At 43.5% G+C, this 25,369-nt stretch overlaps 1 protein-coding gene across 2 annotated transcripts; it reads right to left on the minus strand.

Annotated features, from left to right (window-relative positions):
• Positions 1–1,808: 1,808 nt before the first annotated feature.
• Positions 1,809–24,763, minus strand: LOC139557904 (synaptophysin-like). Of its 2 annotated transcripts, XM_071373232.1 has the most exons (7): positions 24,619–24,763; positions 19,431–19,496; positions 14,555–14,679; positions 12,488–12,686; positions 11,888–12,079; positions 6,443–6,754; positions 1,809–4,680 (listed from the first exon to the last, which is right to left on the minus strand). In XM_071373232.1, the coding sequence occupies exons 1-6, from the start codon at positions 24,634–24,636 to the stop codon at positions 6,485–6,487; spliced, it is 870 nt and encodes a 289-aa protein (XP_071229333.1). In that variant the 5' UTR covers positions 24,637–24,763; the 3' UTR covers positions 1,809–4,680; positions 6,443–6,484. The 2 variants fall into 2 exon arrangements, with proteins under 2 accessions (XP_071229333.1, XP_071229334.1); XM_071373233.1 differs by lacking the exons at positions 19,431–19,496; positions 24,619–24,763 and adding an exon at positions 19,085–19,117 and having other exon boundaries at positions 14,555–14,677.
• Between the last annotated feature and the right edge of the window lie 606 nt (positions 24,764–25,369).

Raw genomic sequence — 25,369 nt, forward strand, 5'->3', positions numbered from 1 at the left:
TTGTTCCATCATTGCCCGCACATACAATCGTGGCCAAAAGTTTTGAGAATGACACAAATATTAATTTCCACAAAGTCTGCTGCCTCAGTGTCTTCAGATATTTTTTGTCAGATGTTACTATGGAATACTGAAGTATAATTACAAGCATTTCATACGCGTCAAAGGCTTTTATTGACAATTACATGAAGTTGATGCAAAAGAGTCAATATTTGCAGTGTTGACCCTTCTTTTCAGGACCTCTGCAATCCGCCCTGGCATGCTGTCAATTAACTTCTGGGCCACATCCTGACTGATGGCAGCCCATTCTTGCATAATCAATGCTTGGAGTTTGTCAGAATTTGTGAGTTTTTGTTTGTCCACCCGACTCTTGAGGATTGACCACAAGTTCTCAATGGGATTAAGGTCTGGGGAGTTTCCTGGCCATGGACCAAAAATATCGATGTTTTGTTCCCCGAACCACTTAGTTATCACTTTTGCCTTATGGCAAGGTGCTCCATCATGCTGGAAAAGGCATTGTTCATCACCAAACTGTTCCTGGATGGTTGGGAGAAGTTGCTCTCAGAGGATGTGTTGGTACCATTCTTTATTCATGGCTGTGTTCTTAGGCAAAATTGTGAGTGAACCCACTCCCTTGGCTGAGAAGCAACCCCACACATGAATGGTCTCAGGATGCTTTACTGTTGGCATGACACAGGACTGATGGTAGCGCTCACCTTGTCTTCTCCGGACAAGCTTTTTTCCGGATGTCCCAAACAATCGGAAAGGGGATTCATCAGAGAAAATGACTTTACCCCAGTCCTCAGCAGTCCAATCCCTGTACCTTTTGCAGAATATCAGTCTGTCCCTGATGTTTTTCCTGGAGAGAAGTGGCTTCTTTGCTGCCCTTCATGACACCAGGCCATCCTCCAAAAGTCTTTGCCTCACTGTGCGTGCAGATGCACTCACACCTGCCTGCTGCCATTCCTGAGCAAGCTCTGCACTGGTGGTGCCCCGATCCCGCAGCTGAATAAACTTCAGGAGACGGTTCTGGCGCTTGCTGGACTTTCTTGGGCACCCTGAAGCCTTCTTCACAACAATTTAACCGCTCTCCTTGAAGTTCTTGATGATCCGATAAATGGTTGATTTAGGTGCAATCTTACTGGCAGCAATATCCTTGCCTGTGAAGCCCTTTTTGTGCAAAGCAATGATGACGGCATGTGTTTCCTTGCAGGTAACCATGGTTGACAGAGGAAGAACAATGATTCCAAGCACCACCCTCCTTTTGAAGCTTCCAGTCTGTTATTCGAACTCAATCAGCATGACAGAGTGATCTCCAGCCTTGTCCTCGTCAACACTCACACCTGTGTTAACGAGAGAATCACTGACATGATGTCAGCTGGTCCTTTAGTGGCAAAGCTGAAATGCAGTGGAAATGTTTTTTGGGGGATTCAGTTAATTTGCATGGCAAAGAGGGACTTTGCAATTAATTGCAATTCATCTGATCACTCTTCATAACATTCTGGAGTATATGCAAATTGCCATCATACAAACCGAGGCAGCAGACTTTGTGAAAATTAATGTGTCATTCTCAAAACCTTTGGCCACGACTGTACACCACAGTTGTTGTAAAAGGGTGCCGTAAAACATTGCTCAAAACCACATCGATACAATGTTTACTAAATATTCTGGAGAATTTGGCTACAATAGCAGTAGAAAAGTATTAATTTAATTGCGGTAGATTTTGAGTACCTGCCGTGCACGGTGCGGGCCACGGTCCTGCCGAGGAGGCTCAGAAGAGGAAGTGAAATTAGAAAACCGTGACAACCGTGCCCATGACAACATCCTCTTTATTGACAGTCCCCCCCCCCCACATGGATTCCATAGAAGAAGACAACAGATTTCATGGTCATTTTGGTCAACCTGTTGTTTAGCCATAAGTAACCATTGTTGTCAACAACATCATCATCAATGCTAAATATATATATCATACACAATAAATACAGCACAACCCAGGCATTGAGACAAGACACATCAAACACCGCCAACAACAGAGTATCTGAATAGCATATTTATAAAAGAGAAACTTAACATAGTACGTGGTGCAGTGTGTGAGAGAGAGAGAGAAAGAGAGAAAGGTGGGAGAGAGGGAGAGCAAGGGGGAGAGAGAGGTGTGTGTTTTGGAATGTTTTGTTTCTATATCAGAGTAAAACTTTGCACAAAATGAAACGGAAGGTCTGCGTTAGTAAATGTTCTAGCATGGTGTCGTGATGCAGTTTCAGCGAGCTGGAGGCTTCAGGACATCTAAACATGCAGTCTGATATGTAAAGGATCATCACATCTGCCTCTCTCTACTTGGAAGGGATAAATACTACAGTAGATCATTACTGGGTTATAACAGAGTCAAGTACAGGAAGTCAATACAGGAAGCGAGTTTGAAATACAAGATGCAAAATTTTGTCCAATCAGGACCTGAATATCAAATCACTTCCTGAATTGACCCTTAGCCTCTTTGCTCTAAGAGATCCAATGAGGGCAGAATGCTGCTAGAGAGATAATAGTATGTGGAATGTAAACACACCAACGTGTGTCATAGACTGAATATAGAGCAGAACTGAGGAACTGAAAACCTGTCGGGATGGTGATCGTAGAGAATATTCTCTGGTACCAAAGGCACGCTCAATCCCTTTTTCATAGAATGTTAACGAAAAGTATTATAGCAGCAAAAAAAAAAAAAAACGTTTGAAAATCTACTGTTAAAATGTCAAATGCATATTGGATTTATTTGAAATGTCTATTGGCTTGGGAATGTTTCATTGTTTCAGTAATCAATATGCATCAAAACACATTTTTAACTTAAAGTAAAGTCACAAATGATGAACCCTTTTCAATTGTTCATGACCCCAAAACGTTTTACTGTAAACTCTATTATAAATGGTTTCTACTGTAAATGTGTGTGAGAGAGAGAGAGAGAGAGAGAGAGAGAGAGAGTGAGAGAGAGAGACAGAGAGAGAGAGACAGAGAGAGAGAGAGATTGGCAATGTTAACACATGTTTCCCATGCCAATAAAGCCCCTTGAATTGAATTGAGAGAGAGACAGAGAGAGAGAGAGAAACAGAGAGAGAGAGAGACACAGAGAGAGAGAGAGAGAGAGAGAGAGAGAGAGAGAGAGAGAGAGAGAGAGAGAGAGAGAGAGAGAGAGAGAGAGAGAGAGAGAGAGAGAGAGAGAGAGAGAGAGAGAGAGAGAGAGAGAGAGAGAGAGAGAGAGAGAAAGAGAGAGAGAGAGAGAGAAGAGAGAAAGAGAGAGACAGAGAGAGAGAGACAGAGAGAAAGAGAGAGAAACAGAGAGAGAGAGAGAGAGAGAGAGGGGTAAGTAAGAGATATATAGAGGGAGGGTGGAATACTGTACTTACTACAGGATAGAATCCAACACAGCTTTCTACACAAACACCATCTCAACACGCAGCTGATTATCTGTGTCTGGGTCCCAGTCTACACAAAACTCCTAACCAAAATATAACCAACTTGCATGAAACACCAATTAAACACGAACAGTAAAGGAAGGGCATTGTACTAGATGGAATATTCAACGGTACCATGCTCCTCTAGCAGTTCATAATGTATTTCTACTGTAATGTATGGACTTTACTGTATTCCTACTGTAATGCATGGAGCATGGACTTTTCTGATTTTCTACTGTAATGCATGTTCTTTACTGTATTCCTACTGTAATGCATGGACGTTACTGTATTCCCACTGTAATGCATGGACGTTACTGTATTCCTAATGTAATGCATGTTCTTTACTGTATTCCTACTGTAATGCATGGACGTTACTGTATTCCCACTGTAATGCATGGACGTTACTGTATTCCTACTGTAATGCATGGACGTTACTGTATTCCTACTGTAATGCATGGACGTTACTGTATTCCTACTGTAATGCATGGACGTTACTGTATTCCTACTGTAATGCATGGGCTTTACAAGTTCAACCAAAACAAGGTTCAGAAAGCCTTAGACTGAGGCAAGAAAAATATCAATAAACCAATGATTCCTTAATAACTCTTTTGGTTGGATTTGTTTCATGGCCAGTGTGGCCAATCTCTTCTCTATACCTCTGTAATATATCTCACCGATGTAGAAACACAACAAAACTAGCAGATGAATCAAATCAAATTTGATCAAATTACAAAGAAGAATTTGTACCAAAATAAATTATAAAATAAAAAGTGTGTAAACTGTTGCGCGGAGGAGCAATCAGTGTTTGGCAGAATTATTGTTACGATTATTTATTTACTAAACTCAAAAACAAACATTTTATTAGTTCCATACATAGCATTACCAAATATTTGTCTATATATTTGTTCATAGTGACATCTATAAAGCACAGACAAATACATTCTCTCAGATTTTAATATTAATATTATCAATATTGTAATCAATTTTTTTCTTCACATTTTGGTACTGTGTTCAAGTTTTTCTTCATGTACTGTCTTTTTTCCCCAGTTACAATAACTAACATCTAGTCCCTCCCCTCTCCCTGTTCCCTTCCGTTTTTTGTGTTTAGGTAACTCTCTACCCCCTCCCTCCCTCATTTACTCAGCACACAGACATATGCACAAACAAACACACAGGAAGGAGTGTGGCATTGTAGGTACTGTAGTTTTCAGGCACCACAATCTCTAGTCTCGCCGCTGACTCTCTGTGGAGAGAAAGAGAAGACAGGAAACATTTAATGAGTGGAAGGAGGCTGCACCGCCACCGCCACCGCCCACCGCCACCGCCACCGCCCACCGCCACCGCCCACCGCCACCGCCACCGCCACCGCCCACCGCCACCAAAACCCAATTCTGTTACTTCTATTTTTATCCAGTTGCTGAGTAGAAAGTGGAGGTCGTGAACCAAAACGGAGAATCCTAATTGGGTTCATCATGTATAATTATCATGTGATATCAAAATCAAATCAAATTGTATTTTTGTCACAGGCGCCGAATACAACAGGTTTAGACCTTACCGTGAAATTCTTACTTACAAGCCCTTAACCCACAATGCAGTTCAAGAAATAGAGGTAAGAAAATATTTACTAAATAAACTCAAGTAAAAAGTCAAATAAAAAGTAACACAATAAAATAACTATATCGAGGCTATATACAGGGTGTACCGAGTCAGTGTGTTGGGGTACAGGTTAGAGGTAATTTGTACATGTAGGTAGGGGTGAAGTGACTATGCATAGATAATAAACAGCGAGTAGCAGCAGTGTAAAAAACAAAGGGGGGGTGGGGTGTCAATGTAAATAGTCCGGGTGGCCATTTGATTAATTGTTCAGCAGTCTTATGGCTTGGGGGTAGAAGCTGTTATGGAGCCTTTTGGACCTAGACTTGGTGCTCCGGTACCGCTTGCCGTGCGGTAGCAAAGAGAACAGTCTATGACTAGGGTGACTGGAGTCTCTTACAATTTTTGGGGGCCTTCCTGACACCGCCTGGTATATAGGTCCTGGATGGCAGGAAGCTTGGCCCCAGTGATGTACTGGGCCGTACGCACTACCCTCTGTAGCGCCTTACGGTCAGATGCCCGAGCAGTTGCCATACCAGGCGGGGATGCAACCGGTCAGGATGCTCTCGATGGTGCAGCTGTATAACTTTTTTTGTTGTTGTTGAGGATCTGGGGACCCATGGCTAATCTTTTCAGTCTCCAGAGGGGGAAAAGGCGTTGTCGTGCCCTCTTCACAACTGTCTTGGTGTGTTTGGACCCTGATAGTTTGTTGGTGATGTGGTCACCAAGGAACTTGAAACTCTTGACCCGCTCCACTACAGCCCAGTTGATGTTAATGGGGGTGTGCTCTGCCCTCCTTTTCCTGTAGTCCACAATCAGCTCCTTTGTCTTGCTCACGTTGAGGGAGAGGTTGTTGTCCTGGCACCACACAGCCAGGTCTCTGACCTCCTCCCTATTGGCTGTCTCATCGTTGTTGGTGATCAGTTGTGTCATCAGCAAACTTAATGATGGTGTTGGAGTCATGTTTGGCCACGCAGTCGTGGGTGAACAGGGAGTACAGGAGCGGACTAAGCACACGCCTGTGGGGCCCCAGTGTTGAGGATCCGCGTTGCAGATGTGTTGTTACCTACCCTCACCACTTGGGGGCGGCCTGTCAGGAAGTCCAGGATCCAGTTGCAGAGGGAGGTGTTTAGTCCCAGGGTCCTTAGGTTAGTGATGAGATTTGTGGGCACTATGGTGTTGAACGCTGAGCTGTAGTCAATGTGGGTCTTTTTGTATGTTTAATTAATAAAGCTTAAATTAAAACACAGAGTTAAAAGATTTTTTTTTATAGAAATTGAAATAATATCATATAAAATCATTAAAATATGATTCATAACACCTCAAAATCAACACCTCATAATAACCATTCATAAGATCAATAATGCATTGTCACTGTCTAATAACCAAAGTAATATAATAATGTGACTCACCAGTTGCCAGCTGCCTCCACACTTCCTCTTTCCTCTTCCCCCTCACATCTGATTGGCGAAGGAGGTGGGGGCCTGTCCGTACTCTCCGCCCTCCTGGTTGTAGCCCTGCTGCTGGTTGTATTCTGGCTGGTAGCCCCCCTGGGAACCGGCGTACGGGTCCTGCTCGTACCCCGCCTGCTGGCCGTACGAGTCTGGGGCGGGCTGCTTCTCCTGGGGAGGAGGGACGCGCATGAAAGGGGCGATGATGCCGGTCTCCTTAAAGACGAACCACAGGTTTCCTCCCCACAGCACCAGGTTCATGAAGCCAAAACACTGGGAAGAAGAGAGAGGGAGAAATGGTGAGATTACTATGAAGTACTGTAGATACTGGGAGGGAAGGGAGGGGGGAGAGAGAGAGATAGTGAGTGGGGGGGAGAGGGGGGCGAGAGGGGGAAGGGGAGAGAGAGAGAGGGGGGGGAGAGAGGGGGGCGAGAGGGGGAAGGGGAGAGAGAGAGAGAGAGAGAGAGAGAGAGAGAGAGAGAGAGAGAGAGAGAGAGAGAGAGAGAGAGGGGGGCGAGAGGGGGAAGGGGAGAGAGAGAGAGAGAGATGGGGCGAGAGGGGGAAGGGGAGGGAGAGAGAGAGAGAGAGAGGGGGAAGGGGAGAGAGAGAGAGGGGGAGAGGGGGAAGGGGAGAGAGAGAGAGGGGGGCGAGAGGGGGAAGGGGAGAGAGAGAGAGAGAGAGAGAGAGAGAGAGAGAGAGAGAGAGGGGGAGAGGGGAAGGGGAGAGAGAGAGAGGGGGGCGAGAGGGGGAAGGGGAGAGAGAGAGAGAGAGAGAGAGAGAGGGGGAGAGGGGAGAGAGAGAGAGAGAGAGAGAGAGAGAGAGAGAGAGAGAGAGAGAGAGAGAGAGAGAGAGAGAGAGAGAGGGGGGGGGGAGAGAGGGAGAAGGGGAGAGAGAGAGAGAGGGGGCGAGAGGGGGAAGGGGAGAGAGAGAGAGAGAGAGAGAGAGAGAGAGAGAGAGAGAGAGAGAGGGGGGGGGCGAGAGGGGGAAGGGGAGAGAGAGAGAGAGAGGGGGCGAGAGGGGAAGGGGAGAGAGAGAGAGAGAGAGGGGGCGAGAGGGGGAAGGGGAGAGAGAGAGAAGAGTGATATTTCTAAAAGATACCCTATACTGTATAGTGCATTCTGAAAGTATTCAGACCCCTTGACTTTTTCCACATTTTGTTGTGTTAGCTTTATACTAAAAGGGGGGAAAAAAATCATTAACTCATTAATCTACACACAATACCTCATAATTACAAAGCGAAAACAGGTTTTTAGAAATGTTTTTAAATTTAAACAAAAATAAAAAACAGAAATACCATATTTACATAAGTATTCAGACGCTTTGCTATGAGACTCGAAATTGAGCTCAGGTGCATCCTGTTTCCATTGATCATCCTTGAGATGTTTCTACAACTTGATTGGAGTCCACCTGTGGTAAATTCAATTGATTGGATATGATTTGGAAAGGCACACACCTGTCTATATAAGGTCTCACAGTTGACAGTGCATGTCAGAGCAAAAATCAAGCCATTAGGTCAAAGGAATTGTCCCTAGAGCTCCGCGACAGGATTGTATCGAGGCACAGATCTGGGGAAGGGTACCAAAACATTTCTGTAGCATTGAAGGTACCCAAGAACACAGTGGCCTCCATCATTCTTAGATGGAAGAAGTTTAGAAATACAGACTCTACCTAGAGCTGGCCGCCTGGCCAAACTGAGCAATCGGGGGAGAAGGGCCTTGGTCAGGGAGGTGACCAAGAATCTGATAGTCTCAATTCAATTCAATTCAATTGACTTTATTGACATGGCAAGTTATTATTACTTACATTGTCAAAGTATACATATCGAAAAATTTAAATAAAATATATATGTATATATATACACAAAATATATATATATTTATATATAAATAAATGGTGGGACTAACAGTAGTAATAATAGTAGTAGTGGACATGGGATTACCATTAATAACAGCTACAACAACAATGTTAATCAGAACAACAATACATTAAAGCAACAGTAGTAGACCAGTGTCAGTCAGTCTCAGTGTCAGTCTCTCTGACAGAGCTACAGACTTCCTCTGTGGAGATGGGAGAACCTTCCAGAAGGACAACCATCTCTGCAGCACTCCACCAATCAGACCTTTATGGTAGAGTGGCCAGACGGAAGCCACTCCTCAGTAAAAGGCAAATGACAGCCCGCTTGGAGTTTGTCAAAAGGCACCTAAAGGACTCTCACACCATGAGAAACAAGATTCTCTGGTCTGATGAAACCAAGATTGAACTCTTTGGCCTGAAAGACAAGCGTCACGTCTGGAGGAAACCTGGCAACATACTTCCGGTGAAGCATGGTGGTGGAAGCATCATGCTGTGGGGATGTTTTTCAGCGGCAGGGACTGGGAGAGTCAGGATCGAGGGAAAGAGGAACGGAGCAAAGTACAGAGATCCTTGATAAAAGCTGCTCCAGAGCGCTCAGGACCTCAGACTGGGGCGAAGGTTCACCTTCCAACAGGACAACAACCCTAACCACAAAGTCAAGACAACACAGGAGTGGCTTCAGGACAAGTCTCCGAATGTCCTTGAGTGGCCCAGCCAGAGCCCAAACTCGATAAAACATCTCTGGAGACCTGAAAATAGCTGTGCATCTACGCTCCCCATCCAACCCGACAAGAGCTTGAGAGGATCTGCAGAGAAGAATGGGAGAAACTCCCCAAATACAGGTGTGCCAAGCTTGTAGCGCCATACCCAAGAAGATGCGAGGCTGTAATCGCTGCCAAAGGTGCTTCAACAAAGTACTGAGGAAAGGCTTTGAATACTAAATATACTGTAAATGTAATGTTCCCAGGGGGTTTTATAAAAAATAATTATAATAATCTAAAACCTGTTTTTGCTTTGTCAATATGGGGTATTGTGATGTCATTACGGGGTATTGTGATGTCATTATGGGGTATTGTGATGTCATTATGGGGTATTGTCATGTCATTATGGGGTATTGTGATGTCATTATGGGGTATTGTCATGTCATTATGGGGTATTGTCATGTCATTATGGGGTATTGTCATGTCATTACGGGGTATTGTGATGTCCTTATGGGGTATTGTGATGTCATTATGGGGTATTGTCATGTCATTATGGGGTATTGTGATGTCATTATGGGGTATTGTCATGTCATTATGGGGTATTGTGATGTCATTATGGGGTATTGTCATGTCATTACGGGGTATTGTGATGTCCTTATGGGGTATTGTGATGTCATTATGGGGTATTGTCATGTCATTATGGGGTATTGTGATGTCATTATGGGGTATTGTCATGTCATTATGGGGTATTGTGATGTCATTATGGGGTATTGTCATGTCATTACGGGGTATTGTGATGTCCTTATGGGGTATTGTCATGTCATTATGGGGTATTGTGATGTCCTTATGGGGTATTGTCATGTCATTATGGGGTATTGTGATGTCATTATGGGGTATTGTGTGTAGATTTATGAGGTGAAATAAACACAATTTGATCCATTGTAGAATAAGGCTGTAACGTAACAAAATGTGGAAAAAGTCAAGGGGTCTGAATACCTTCCGGATACACTGTATATACACAAGTATGTGGACAGCCCCAGAACATTATTCCTCCTACACCAAACTTTACAGTTGGCACTATGCATTCGGGAAGGTAGTGTTCTCCTTGCATCTACCTGTTGTATTCAGCGCATGTGACAAATACAATTTGATTTGAATACAGACCTAGGGGGCCTATATACACTACATTGCATAGCTATGTCATAGCTACCGTATGCAATGGTTCCAAAATTGAGAACAAGCTGACTCATTACATTAATGAGTACATCCAGGGAGATCTCTCAGGACATTAACAAGGATCCAGGGAGATCTCTCAGGACATTAACAAGGATCCAGGATCTCTCATTACATTAACAAGGATCCAGGGAGATCTCTCAGGACATTAACAAGGATCCAGGATCTCTCAGGACATTAACAAGGATCCAGGGAGATCTCTCGTGATATTAACAAGGATCCAGGATCTCTCATGATATTAACAGGGATCCAGGGAGATCTCTCATGATATTAACAGGGATCCAGAGAGATCTCTCATGATATTAACAGGGATCCAGGGAGATCTCTCATGACATTAACAAGGATCCAGGGAGATCTCTCATGATATTAACAGGGATCCAGGGAGATCTCTCATGATATTAACAGGGATCCAGGGAGATCTCTCATGACATTAACAAGGATCCAGGGAGATCTCTCAGGACATTAACAGGGATCCAGCCAGATCTCTCGTGATATTAACAAGGATCCAGGGAGATCTCTCGTGATATTAACTAGGATCCAGGGAGATCTCTCGTGATATTAACAAGGATCCAGGGAGATCTCTCATGACATTAACAGGGATCCAGGGAGATCTCTCAGGACATTAACAGGGATCCAGCCAGATCTCTCGTGATATTAACTAGGATCCAGGGAGATCTCTCGTGACATTAACAAGGATCCAGGGAGATCTCTCATGACATTAACAGGGATCCAGGGAGATCTCTCATGACATTAACAGGGATCCAGGGAGATCTCTCGTGATATTAACTAGGATCCAGGGAGATCTCTCGTGACATTAACAAGGATCCAGGGAGATCAACAAGATGTGGGAGATGTCAACAATCCCACATGAGAGGGTTATATTTAAAAGCATGGATTCTGCTGATTAATCATATCTAATTCTCTTTTCAATGTTTTAATGATCATTTTCAAAGATTTGAAAGGTATTGTTTCTCATTTCAATGAATGTAATGTAACATCTCTGTTGCAATGAATGTAATGTAACATCTCTGTTGCAATGTAACATCTCTGTTACAATGAATGTAATGTAACATCTCTGTTACACAATGAATGTAATGTAACATCTCTGTTGCAATGAATGTAGTGTAACATCTCTGTTACACAATGAATGTAATGTAACATCTCTGTTACAATGAATGTAATGTAACCTCTCTGTTACAATGAATGTAATGTAACATCTCTGTTACAATGAATGTAATGTAACCTCTCTGTTACAATGAATGTAATGTAACCTCTCTGTTACAATGAATGTAGTGTAACATCTCTGTTACAATGAATGTAATGTAACATCTCTGTTACAATGAATGTAATGTAACATCTCTGTTACAATGAATGTAATGTAAGATCTCTGTTACAATGAATGTAGTGTAACATCTCTGTTACAATGAATGTAATGTAACATCTCTGTTACAATGAATGTAATGTAAGATCTCTGTTACAATGAATGTAATGTAACATCTCTGCTACAATGAATGTAATGTAAGAGAGAATATTATTGTACTGCAACCGAACAAGGTAAGATCCCCGCTACAATATACTGTTAAAGCGTTGAAGCTAGCTGTTAAAAGCAGACACTCACGACGGAGGTGTTGAGTCCAGACATGACGGGGTCGTGGACTTCACGACAGCGGTTCCCTTCCTCGTCGCAGGCTGAGATCAGATCCACCACCTTCTCAGGGTCCGTGGACGCCTTGACATCCGACAGGCCCTTAGCCCACGCAGCTGAACTGACCAACCACATGAAGGTGAACACACACGTCACGCCAAAGTCCTGCAGCGGAAGGTAGACACACACACACACACAGGAAACGAGGTCAAACTCATACAATGACATATAGAACACTTGCTCAAGATGGCCGCCATGATCAGCACGTTCTAAAGCTATACGGGTCTGTGACATCAGACGCTAGCGAAGTATAGGATCTCTACGGTAAATACACACAGGAAGACGGGATGAAGTCAAATGTTCAAAATCGACTGAACATAAATGTGAGGAAATTAAAAAGGGATTAAAGTGCAAATATATTTGTATTTACCCTTCAACTGTAAATGCAACAACACGCACGCACGCACGCACGCACTCACACACGCACACACACACACACACACACACACACACACACACACACACACACACACACACACACACATCCAACCCCCCCCCCCCCCACCCACTCACGATGAGTGGTCCTTTGTTGTTCTCCCGGTACTTCTCCAGGGCGAAGACGTAGACGCTGAGGGCAGCCATGGAGTAGAGGAAGGCAAACACACCGATGGTGACGAAGAACTCAGCCGAGGATGAGTAGTTACCAACCAGGAAGAGACGCTCGGGGGGACCCCCTTTACAGGTTGGGGCGTCAAAGTATACTTGGTGAAGCCTGAAGATGGAGACAGAGGAGCAGGAGATTCTCAATCAATCTATCAAACACATATACACTACTTGACCAAAAGTATGTGGACACCTCTTCAAATTAGTGGATTTGGCTATTTCAGTCACACCCGTTGCTGACAGATGTATAAAATTGACCACACCACCATGCAATCTCCATAGACAAACATTGGCAGTAGTTTGAAGAGCTCAGTGACTTTCAACGTGGCGCCCGTCATAGGATGCAACCTTTCCTATCGGTCAGTTGGTAGCGTGTAGCGCGTAAAAAACGTCTGTCCTCCACTCACTACCGAGTTCCAAATTGTCTCTGGAAGCAACGTCAGCACAATAATTGTTCATCGGGAGATTCATGAAATGGGTTTCCATGGCCGAGCAGCAGCACATTAAGGTCACCAAAGCCCATTTTCAGCAGCTGTCACAAAGTGCGTCCATTCTGACATTCAGTATCATGACATTCTGTATCATGCCATTCTGACATTCTATATCATGACATTCTGACATTCTGTATCATGCCATTCTGACATTCTGTATCATGCCATTCTGACATTCTGTATCATGCCATTCTGACATTCTGTATCATGACATTCTGACATTCTGTATCACGACATTCTGACATTCTGTATCACGACATTCTGACATTCTGTATCATGACATTCTGTATCATGACATTCTGACATTCTGTATCATGACATTCTGTATCATGAAATTCTGTATCATGACATTCTGACATTCTGTATCATGACATTCTGTATCATGACATTCTGACATTCTGTATCATGACATTCTGACATTCTGTGTCATGACATTCTGACATTCTGTGTCATGACATTCTGGCATTCTGTATCATGCCATTCTGACATTCTGTATCATGACATTCTGACATTCTGTATCATGACATTCTGACATTCTGTGTCATGACATTCTGGCATTCTGTATCATGCCATTCTGACATTCTGTATCATGACATTCTGACATTCTGTATCATGACATTCTGTATCATGACATTCTGACATTCTGTATCATGACATTCTGACATTCTGTGTCATGACATTCTGACATTCTGTATCATGACATTCTGACATTCTGTATCATGACATTCTGACATTCTGTATCATGACATTCTGACATTATGTATCATGACATTCTGACATTCTGTATCATGACATTCTGACATTCTGTGTCATGACATTCTGACATTCTGTATCATGACATTCTGACATTCTGTATCATGACATTCTGACATTCTGTATCATGACATTCTGACATTCTGTATCATGACATTCTGACATAGTACAGTGAAGGTAGTTTGGTGAACAACACTCACTGAGATCTGAAGACTTGCGTTAACTTCCTGACTTACTGCCTATGATTTAGATCAGTGGGCTAACACAGTCTTGACGGTAAGCAGACAACCAGTCTGTCACATTAGCAGCAAAACACAGGCTGTGTCTTAAATGGCACCCTATTCACTACATAGTGCACTACTTTGGACCAGGGTCGGTAGGACTGTGGCACCCTATTCCCTACATAGTGCACTACTTTGGACCAGGGTCGGTAGGACTGTGGCACCCTATTCCCTACATAGTGCACTACTTTGGACCAGGATCGGTAGGACTGTGGCACCCTATTCCCTACATAGTGCACTACTTTGGACCAGGGTCGGTAGGACTGTGGCACCCTATTCCCTACATAGTGCACTACTTTGGACCAGGGTCGGTAGGACTGTGGCACCCTATTCCCTACATAGTGCACTACTTTTGAACAGGTCCCTATGGGGAATAGGGTGCCATTATGGACGTAGAACATAGACACATTTAATGCTAGTCAACACTAAAACTCAGAGAGCTTGGGACTGACCTGAAAGGATACTCGAATTCCACTTCTATACTTAGGTCGCTCTCGGTCCTGTTTTTACACTCCACACTCATCTTGAACATCCCGGAGTAACTCCCACATGTTGAGAATGCAAAGATGGCAAAGATCTGCAGGCCAGACCAGTAGAGGGATCAAAACAGAGATACAATTATGGTCTATAATTGTTTCACTTTCACTCGTCTGTGAATTTCAGTTGCGTGATTAAGGGTCAATAACAATAAAGTAATACACAGTTTATGGTAATAAGAGAAACACATATTCATAAAAATAATAAATGTAGTAAAATACTTATCCTATTCCCTACATAGTGCACTACTTTGAACCAGGGCCCTGGTATAAAGTAGTGCACTATAAAAGGGAATAGTGTCCCATTTGAGAGAACACCCGAGGCCTATAGCCAAGCAACCCCCATCATTTCCCAACCCCCCAGTAGATGTATTAAATCCATCAGATTTCCCCCCCCCCCCCCACTAAGAGATGAGGTTAGTGTAGCATGTGATGTAGTAGGGCAGGCCAGATCGGATTGAATGGAGGAGAATCTAGCTGTTTTTACATTTCACTGCCATCTGTCGCATCCTCCCACTGGTGTGTGTGTGTGTGTGTGTGTGTGTGTGTGTGTGTGTGTGCATGGGAGGGCGCAACAGCGTGGCGTCAACTCACTCACGACTCCCAAGTGACAATGTTCAGATCATCTGACCCCGCTATCCTCCTGAAGGACACAGGGCTCTGGTTAACAAGAGTAGTGTACTAACAAGGGGACACGGAGCCATTTCAGAAGCAGACACTGTGATGTCACGCCGACTGGTCCAGGGTGTCGTGACTGCCCACGGCCACCAGATGGCGCTATTACTCTCTTCGTCGTGTAGTTGTCATGGTTACTGAGCATAGGCCTGATACTATCTGTATCCACTGCCTTAGGATGTGTTCTGCTTCTTGACTGCTTTTCCCGAAAATACATCTCAGATCATTTATTTAACCTTTATTTAACTAGGCAAGTCAGTTATGAACCAACCTTTATTCAACCTTTATTTAACCTTTATTCAACCTGTATTTAACCTTTATTCAACCTTTATTCAACCTTTATTCAACCTTTATTTAACCTTTATTCAACTAGGGAAGTCAGTTATGAACCAATTCTTATTTACAATGACGGCCTACGCCGGCCAAACCCAAACCCGGATGACGCTGGGCCAATTGTGCGCCGCCCTATGGGACTCCCAATCACGGCCCATTGTGATACAGCCTGGGGAATCGAACCAGGGTCTGTTGTGACGCCTCTAGGACTGAGATGCAATGCCTTAGACCGCTGCGCCAATCGGGAGACAGATATGAATCTTATATAAAATGTACTGATGTCGCCTTATAGGAGGAGAGGTCCCACAAACAGAAGTGGAATGGTGCTGATTTTCAAAAGTTGTTCCATTATTGATTTTCAAAAAGTCTCAGATTATGGACCTAGTGTTTTTCCTGGTCAGAGACTAACTCTGGACCTAGTGTTGTTCCTGGTTAGAGACTAACTCTAGACCTAGTGTTGTTACTGGTCAGAGACTAACTCTGGACCTAGTGTTGTTCCTGGTTAGAGACTAACTCTAGACCTAGTGTTGTTCCTGGTCAGAGACTAACTCTGGACCTATTGTTGTTCCTGGTTAGAGACTAACTCTAGACCTAGTCCTGTTCCTGGTTAGAGACTAACTCTGGACCTAGTGTTGTTACTTAGAGACTAACTCTGGGCCTAGTGTGGTTACTTAGAGACTAACTCTGGACCTAGTGTTGTTCCTGGTTAGAGACTAACTCTGGGCCTAGTGTTGTTCCTGGTCAGAGACTAACTCTGGACCTATTGTTGTTCCTGGTTAGAGACTAACTCTAGACCTAGTCCTGTTCCTGGTTAGAGACTAACTCTGGACCTAGTGTTGTTCCTGGTCAGAGACTAACTCTGGACCTATTGTTGTTCCTGGTTAGAGACTAACTCTGGACCTAGTGTTGTTCCTGGTTAGAGACTAACTCTGGACCTAGTGTTGTTCCTGGTCAGAGACTAACTCTGGACCTATTGTTGTTCCTGGTTAGAGACTAACTCTAGACCTAGTCCTGTTCCTGGTTAGAGACTAACTCTGGACCTAGTGTTGTTCCTGGTTAGAGACTAACTCTAGACCTAGTGTTGTTCCTGGTCAGAGACTAACTCTGGACCTATTGTTGTTCCTGGTTAGAGACTAACTCTAGACCTAGTCCTGTTCCTGGTTAGAGACTAACTCTGGACCTAGTGTTGTTCCTGGTTAGAGACTAACTCTGGGCCTAGTGTTGTTCCTGGTCAGAGACTAACTCTGGACCAAGTGTTGACCCTGGTTAGAGACTAACTCTAGACCTAGTGTTGTTCCTGGTCAGAGACTAACTCTGGACCTATTGTTGTTCCTGGTTAGAGACTAACTCTAGACCTAGTCCTGTTCCTGGTCAGAGACTAACTCTGGGCCTAGTCCTGTTCCTGGTTAGAGACTAACTCTGGACCTAGTGTTGTTCCTGGTCAGAGACTAACTCTGGGCCTAGTGTTGTTCCTGGTTAGAGACTAACTCTGGACCTAGTGTTGTTCCTGGTTAGAGACTAACTCTGGACCTAGTGTTGTTCCTTAGAGACTAACTCTGGACCTAGTGTTGTTCCTGGTTAGAGACTAACTCTGGACCTAGTGTTGTTCCTGGTCAGAGACTAACTCTGGACCTAGTGTTGTTCCTGGTTAGAGACTAACTCTGGACCTAGTGTTGTTACTTAGAGACTAACTCTGGGCCTAGTGTTGTTCCTTAGAGACTAACTCTGGACCTAGTGCTGTTCCTGGTCAGAGACCAACTCTGGACCTAGTGTTGTTCCTGGTTAGAGACTAACTCTGGACCTAGTGTTGTTCCTGGTTAGAGACTAACTCTGGACCTAGTGTTGTTACTTAGAGACTAACTCTGGGCCTAGTGTTGTTACTTAGAGACTAACTCTGGGCCTAGTGTTGTTACTTAGAGACTAACTCTGGGCCTAGTGTTGTTCCTGGTCAGAGACTAACTCTGGACCAAGTCCTGTTCCTGGTCAGAGACCAACTCTGGACCTAGTGTTGTTCCTGGTTAGAGACTAACTCTGGACCTAGTGTTGTTCCTGGTCAGAGACCAACTCTGGGCCTAGTGTTGTTCCTGGTTAGAGACTAACTCTGGACCTAGTGTTGTTCCTGGTTAGAGACTAACTCTAGACCTAGTGTTGTTACTTAGAGACTAACTCTGGACCTAGTGTTGTTCCTGGTTAGAGACTAACTCTGGACCTAGTGTTGTTCCTGGTTAGAGACTAACTCTGGACCTAGTGTTGTTACTTAGAGACTAACTCTGGACCTAGTGTTGTTCCTGGTCAGAGACTAACTCTAGACTTAGTGTTGTTCCTGGTCAGAGACTAACTCTAGACCTAGTCCTGTTCCTGGTTAGAGACTAACTCTGGACCTAGTGTTGTTACTTAGAGACTAACTCTGGGCCTAGTGTTGTTACTTAGAGACTAACTCTGGGCCTAGTGTTGTTCCTGGTTAGAGACTAACTCTGGACCTAGTGTTGACCCTGGTTAGAGACTAACTCTGGACCTAGTGTTGACCCTGGTTAGAGACTAACTCTGGGCCTAGTGTTGACCCTGGTTAGAGACTAACTCTGGGCCTAGTGTTGTCCCTGGTCAGAGACTAACTCTGGACCTAGTGTTGTTCCTGGTTAGAGACTAACTCTGGGCCTAGTGTTGTTCCTGGTTAGAGACTAACTCTGGGCCTAGTGTTGTTCCTGGTTAGAGACTAACTCGGGGGCTAGTGTTGTTCCTGGTTAGAGACTAACTCTGGGCCTAGTGTTGTTCCTGGTTAGAGACTAACTCTGGGCCTAGTCCTGTTCCTGGTCAGAGACTAATTTTGGGCCTAGTGATGTTGAGAGAGAGAGGGGAGAGAGACGGGCAACCAGTGAAGAACAAACACCATTGTAAATACAACCTATATTTATGTTTATTTATTTTCCCTTTTGTAAACTGACTATTTGCACATCGTCACAACACTGTATATAGACATAATATGACATTTGTAATGTCTTTATTATTTTGGAACTTTTGCGAGTGTAATGTCTACTCTGAATTTTTTATTGTTTATTTCACTTTTGTTTATTATCTATTGCACTTGCTTTGGCAATGTAATCACATGCTTCCCATGTTAATAAAGCCCCTTAAATTGAAATGGAATGTAATTGACGGACCAGAGCGAAGGAGAGTGGGAGGACAAGAGAGAGGGGGAGATTAGAGTTAGAGGGGGGTCAGAGAGAGGAGGAGAGGGACAGAGAGAGAGGAGGGGAGAGAGACAGAGAGAGAGAGAGGGGGTGAGAGAGAGGAGGGGAGATTAGAGTTAGAGGGGGGTCAGAGAGAGGAGGAGAACAGAGAGAGAGGAGGGGAGAGAGACAGAGAGAGGGGGGTGAGAGAGAGGGGGGAGAGAGACAGAGAGAGACAGGGGAGAGAGAGAGAAAGAGAGAGAGATGACCTATCCATTCTAGAGCTTTGATGAAGCCCAGGGGAACTTTAACTTACCCATTCTAGAGCTTTGATGAAGCCCAGGTGAACTTTGACTTACCCATTCTAGAGCTTTGATAAAACCCAGGGGAACATTGACTTACCCATTCTAGAGCGTTGATAAAGCCCAGGGGAACATTGACTTACCCATTCTAGAGCTTTGATGAAGCCCAGGGGAACTTTGACTTACCCATTCTAGAGCTTTGATGAAGCCCAGGGGAACTTTGATTTACCCATTCTAGAGCTTTGATGAAGCCCAGGGGAACATTGACTTACCCATTCTAGAGCTTTGATGAAGCCCAGGGGAACTTTGACTTACCCATTCTAGAGCTTTGATGAAGCCCAGGGGAACTTTGAGGACTCGGAACTGTCCGCCTGCAACCAACTGGAGAAGAAAGAAAAAAATAACGATGATTCCAAATCATAACAAAACAGCCATTCATCATTGATCGGTGTAATATAATAAGGAAGCACCACACAGAGAGCAGAAGTAGAGAACAATTGTATTAATGTAGGCCTACTGAAATGATACAGATATAAGTGGGTCTAATCAAATGTCTATTAACATTGCAACCTGTTAATCGGGAAATGCCACTATATTCATCATCATCAGCACCACACCAACATCAACATATGGTTGAAGTCGGAAGTTTACATACACCTTAGCCAAATACATTTAAACTCAGTTTTTCCACAATTCCTGACATCTAATCCTAGTAAAATTCCCTGTCTTGGGTCAGTTAGGATCATCACTTTATTTTAAGAATGTGAAATGTCAGAATAATAGTAGAGAGAATGATTTATTTCAGCTTTTATTTCTTTCATCACATTCCCAGTGGGTCAGAAGTTTACATACACTCAATTAGTATTTGGTAGCATTGCCTTTAAATTGTTTAACTTGGGTCAAATGTTTCAGGTAGCCTTCCACAAGCTTCCCACAATAAGTTGGGTGAATTTTGGCCCATTCCTCCAGACAGAGCTGGTGTAACTGAGTCAGGTTTGTAGGCCTCCTTGCTCGCACACGCTTTTTCAGTTCTGCCCACACATTTTCTATGGGATTGAGGTCAGGGCTTTGTGATGGCCACTCCAATACCATGACTTTGTTGTCCTTAAGCCATTTTGCCACAACTTTGGAAATATGCTTGGGGTCATTGTTCATTTGGAAGACCCATTTGCGACCAAGCTTTAACTTCCTGACTGATGTCTTGAGATGTTTCTTCAATATATCCACATAATTTTCCTGCCTCATGATGCCATCTATTTTGTGAAGTGCACCAGTCCCTCCTGCAGCAAAGCACCCCCACAACATGATGCTGCCACCCCCGTGCTTCACGGTTGGGATGGTGTTCTTCGGCTTGCAAGCGACACCTTTTTCCTCCAAACATAATGATGGTCATTATGGCCAAACAGTTATATTTTTGTTTCATCAGACCAGAGGACATTTCTACAAAAAGTACAATCTTTGTCCCCGTGTACAGTTGCAAATCGTAGTCTGGCTTTTTTATGGCGGTTTTGGAGCAGTGGCTTCTTCCTTGCTGAGTGGCCTTTCAGGTTATGTCGATATAGGACTCGTTTTACTGTGGATATAGATACTTTTGTTCTGGGATTGATTTACACTTTTCACACCAGAGTACATTCATCTCTAGGAGACAGAACGCGTCTCCTTCCTGAGTGGTATGGCGGCTGCGTGGTCCCATGGTGTTTATACTTGCGTACTATTGTTTGTACAGATGAATGTGGTACCTTCAGGCATTTGGAAATTGCTCCCAAGGATGAACCAGACTTGTGGAGGTCTACAATTTTTTTTCTGAGGTCTTGGCTGATTTCTTTTGATTTTCCCATGATGTCAAGTAGAGGCACTGAGTTTGAAGGTAGGCCTTGAAATACATCCACAGGTACACCTCCAATTGACTCAAATTATGTCAATTAGCTTATCAGAAGCTTCTAAAGCCATGATATAATTTTCAGGAATTGTCCAAGCTGTTTAAAGGCACAGTCAACTTAGTGTATGTAAACTTCTGACCCACTGGAATTGTGATACAGTGAATTATAAGTGAAATAATCTGTCTGTAAAGAATTGTTGGAAAAATGACTTGTGTCATGCACAAAGTAGATGTCCTAACCGACTTGCCAAAACTATAATTTGTTAACAAGAAATTTGTGGAGTGTTTGAAAGACGAGTTTTAACGACTCCAACCTTAAGTGTATGTAAACTTCCGACTTCAACTGGATGTGAAAATGGCGCGTTTCTATGTTTTGTAGTAAAATAAATAGAGGACGATACATGTTTCTAATGACATTATCAACCAATTAGAGGACAACTAGTAGGCAGTTACTTGGCAATGCCTATTCACGATTGGTTAAAATCACACGACGCGCACTGATGACGTCATCGGAAACACTTATCTTCCTCGTTTTTTTAACATATGTGGACGTTGGTGCTGGAGATGATCATTACGAAGCTGATGTTTAAAATGTCCCTTTTAAGAAGCGATCATAGAAGACACACAGTAAACTAATCCTTTTTTTTGGGGTCACCATTATCTCTAAAGGCCTACAGCAGTAATATATGATTCTCAACAGAGAGTCTGTATAACGATAGAGAGAACACAATGACTGATTATTAACACATATGATGCTTCTCAGGGCCATCTACTTTTAAAAGTTGATGAAGATGGCAGTTTTTATATATTAGTTGATGATTATGCAATTTCCCCCATTTCAGGAATTTCCAGTCAATGACATGCCATGTAGCCTAATACCAACAACCAGACTGGTATGTTTAATGCAGTAGTCAGCATCAGGAAATGCTGTGGTGGCAGACAAAATGTAGGCTATGAAACAACTCTATCAATTGTGACCGCATCATTCTGCCCTGACACCTCTTTTTCAAGTTGCCTAACTCCATTGGTTAAATATAAGGACTACTTTAGGTTGCAGAGGTAGAACCATTTGTAGCATTACAGGGCAACACATTAGCTCTGTGTATGTCACGTTGGCAGTGGCCTCTCTAAATGCCAGCCTGGTCGTGGCACAGTGAGTGTGTACTTTTAGCTCAGTATTTCTTGGTTTTGATGGCAAGAGTGTTTGACAGATGAGCTTCCTCTGCTCTCCTCAGTCCTCTCACTCACTCACACACGCACCATCTCATGCCGACTGCATTCCCAGAAAGGTGGCTCATGCCCACTATACCGTCCTTGGCAGAGCCAAGAATTCTGCCCTGACAATACCCTCTGTGTTGATGAGAGCTGTAGAGTGGGTGGTGGTGGGTACTAAGTAGCTAGTAGCTTAGGCTAGCTATGTAGCTATTCAAGTAGTTCTAATAGTTTTCACCCCTACACACCTCCCCACCGAAACACAATCTTCTTGAGTGTGCTGTACTGAATACTGCAGTTAAACTCTGTAGCTACTTAGCATTGCGATTATGAGTGTGGGATACAACCAGGATATTAACAATAAAGTAGCCTATACACCTGAATGTACAAAACATTAGGAACACCCCCTTTTGCCCTCAGAACAGCCTCAATTCGTCAGGGCATGGACTCAACAAGATGTCGAAAGCGTTCCACAGGGATGTTGGCCCATGTTGACTCCAATGCTTCCCACCGTTGTCCAGTTGGCTGGATGTCCTTTTGGGTGGTGGACCATTCTTGATACACACACAAGACAAGGATTGTGTATGTGTGCCATTCTGAGGGTGAATGAGTAAGAAAAGATTTAAGTGCCTTTGAACGGGGTATGATAGTAGTTGCCAGGCGCACTGCTTTGAGTGTGTCAAGAACTGCAACGTTGTCGGATTTTCCACGTTCAACAGTTTCCCGTGTTTTTAATGAATTATATGAAGAGTGCCTTGGTCCTCCTTTCTTTCTGATGACAAATTTACCCCTTTTACCAAAGAGCACCTTCTGTCTACCAAGATGTACTATTGTGTACCTTAGTAGAGCTTCCCTTCCTCCTCTTTCTACTAGTTTCCCATGTTTATCAAGAATGATCCACCACCCAAAGGACATCCAGCCAATTTGACATCAACTGTGGGTAAGCATTGGAGTCAACATGGGCCAGCATCCCTGTGGAAACGCTTTCAACTCAATATCAGGAAGGTGTTCTTAATGTTTAGTGTATATTGCATGTTCATGCATTATTTATTTTCACCATCATCTGCATATGTCTACAGCCTTTACATTAATTGTATGTTATTCTCAATATGAGGCCTATTCCTTCTCATCATGTGTTCAGATTACAATAAAATATACCGTATATTCGGTGAGGAGGCTGTGGTATGTATGACATTGCACCTTTAATGAAATAGACAAGATGATGAATGGATATTTGTTTTGCGTCTGTGGATTTTAATATTTTATAAAAATGTCCACATATCGGCTTATTAATTAAACATGGTATGTAGCCTAAATATTTGAGCACAGATGGGCCAACTATCGAAATATTTGAGTACAGAGAGTGAGGTGTGAATACGCGAAGTCATGGCCTGCCGTTAACGTCGACCCGGGGAGAATGGGCCTGGTAAAAGGTGCGGTTTGGATTGGACATGACACCATTACGTTTTAAACCTCCTGTGGTATAGCTAGTGATGCTCAGTCAGAAACCACGAGCATTATCATGCGAACAATTACCCATAATAACTACCGTTTGTTACCCACTCATTTAATTGCTTCGTTCGTTTTAATTATGATAGAATCCAACTAGAAGCAAATATACGGTGTTAATATGACGAAAAGGCAGACACCATTTCATGTTTTTAACACCTGAGGGCATTGGACAGTCATTGTACTAAAACGACTTTATTCCGTTCTTATATTCACCCAACGAATATCGAGATAAATAGCCTTGCTATCGGCCTACGTGACGTATCAGATAGCATTCCAAAAGAAGAGTCACTAGTCTTTACAGCCATGTCGGGAATAAAGGTGAACTGCCATTTTACAACGCAATCTGAAATGAAATGACAGCTGCACATAGCCTTTACCAGGCCCGCTTTATAAGCAGCAGATAATATAATGCCAGGATTGCAGAGAAGAATTTATTTATTTATATTTCACTCATATGAACAAATATATATTTGGACGATAGATAGACGAAGATATTTCGTTCCATAATTTATCTGTGCGTACATTTATATGATGGCGATACCGTCATATCACCATCTATAGTCCACCAATGGCTGTATTTGACATAATATTAAACAATAACATTACATTCTTATCATTTTACCCGGCATAGCCACAAGATAGTATGTTTAATTTGACACATAAACGCATAAACACCCACTCCCTCAGTAATTATAAGGATGTGCTGTATTTCAGTCAACAAACGGCGTCTGCATCATAAGGGGGGGGGGGGGGGGGGGGCTTTCCGCGGATTTACCTGATAAATCTAATATCACAGATAACTACATAGCAACGCTCATAACCGGTTCGTACGTACAAGTTACAGTTGATATTTAAACAGCAGTAAATGTCCGGTATGTTTCTAGATGTTCAGAGCCCTACCTGATTCACAATATCCATCCTGGCCGCCTTGCTCGTTGAGAAGAGAAATTGCGGAGCAGGGGGAGGGAGCCGTCACAACCGGAAAAGCCCTCGGTAGGGGGAAGGAGACTGGAACAGCGCTATGCGTCACTGTGTAAGGTGTAGTAGATGGCGTGTGATACGAAAAAGACAGAAGAAGCGCATAACACAAACTGCCACGACGGTCAAACAGGACCAGACACCCACTGATAGAGAAATACTTAGATATAGGATCAAATAAATTTATTGTTTTTGATATTAGATTTAAAGGGGAGCCAGACCATCCAATGAAATAGACCTATTTTTTTTTGGAAGCCTGCTATGGTCTGCCTTTATAATGCTGGTATTTTGCCGCCATTTATTTCCCCAAAATGTTGAATAGCACCATTCACATTCCATGCAGTAAACCGCAGTGCTTAACTAACTGTCTATGTGTGTGTGTGCCAATAGTGAGACGTCATCTTACTGCTATTTAGCCGTGGCTGTCTCAACTGGGATGTGACCAACTGGGCCTGAACCCAAGTCTCTTTTCTTCCGCAGTGTGTCACACGACTGCGTTAGACTATAGGCATTCACTCGAAAAGCTCACACAAATCTTCAGGTAATTTTACTTATCAAACCAGCAAGTGAGCGTACACGCGTAACAGTTTTAGCTTCCGTCCCTCTCCTCGCCCCAACCTGGGCTCGAACCAGGGACCCTCTGCACACATCAACAACTGACACCCACGAAGCA

Source organism: Salvelinus alpinus, chromosome 28 (genome assembly GCF_045679555.1).
Source record: "Salvelinus alpinus chromosome 28, SLU_Salpinus.1, whole genome shotgun sequence".
In the NCBI taxonomy this organism is placed as follows: Eukaryota; Metazoa; Chordata; class Actinopteri; order Salmoniformes; family Salmonidae; genus Salvelinus; species Salvelinus alpinus.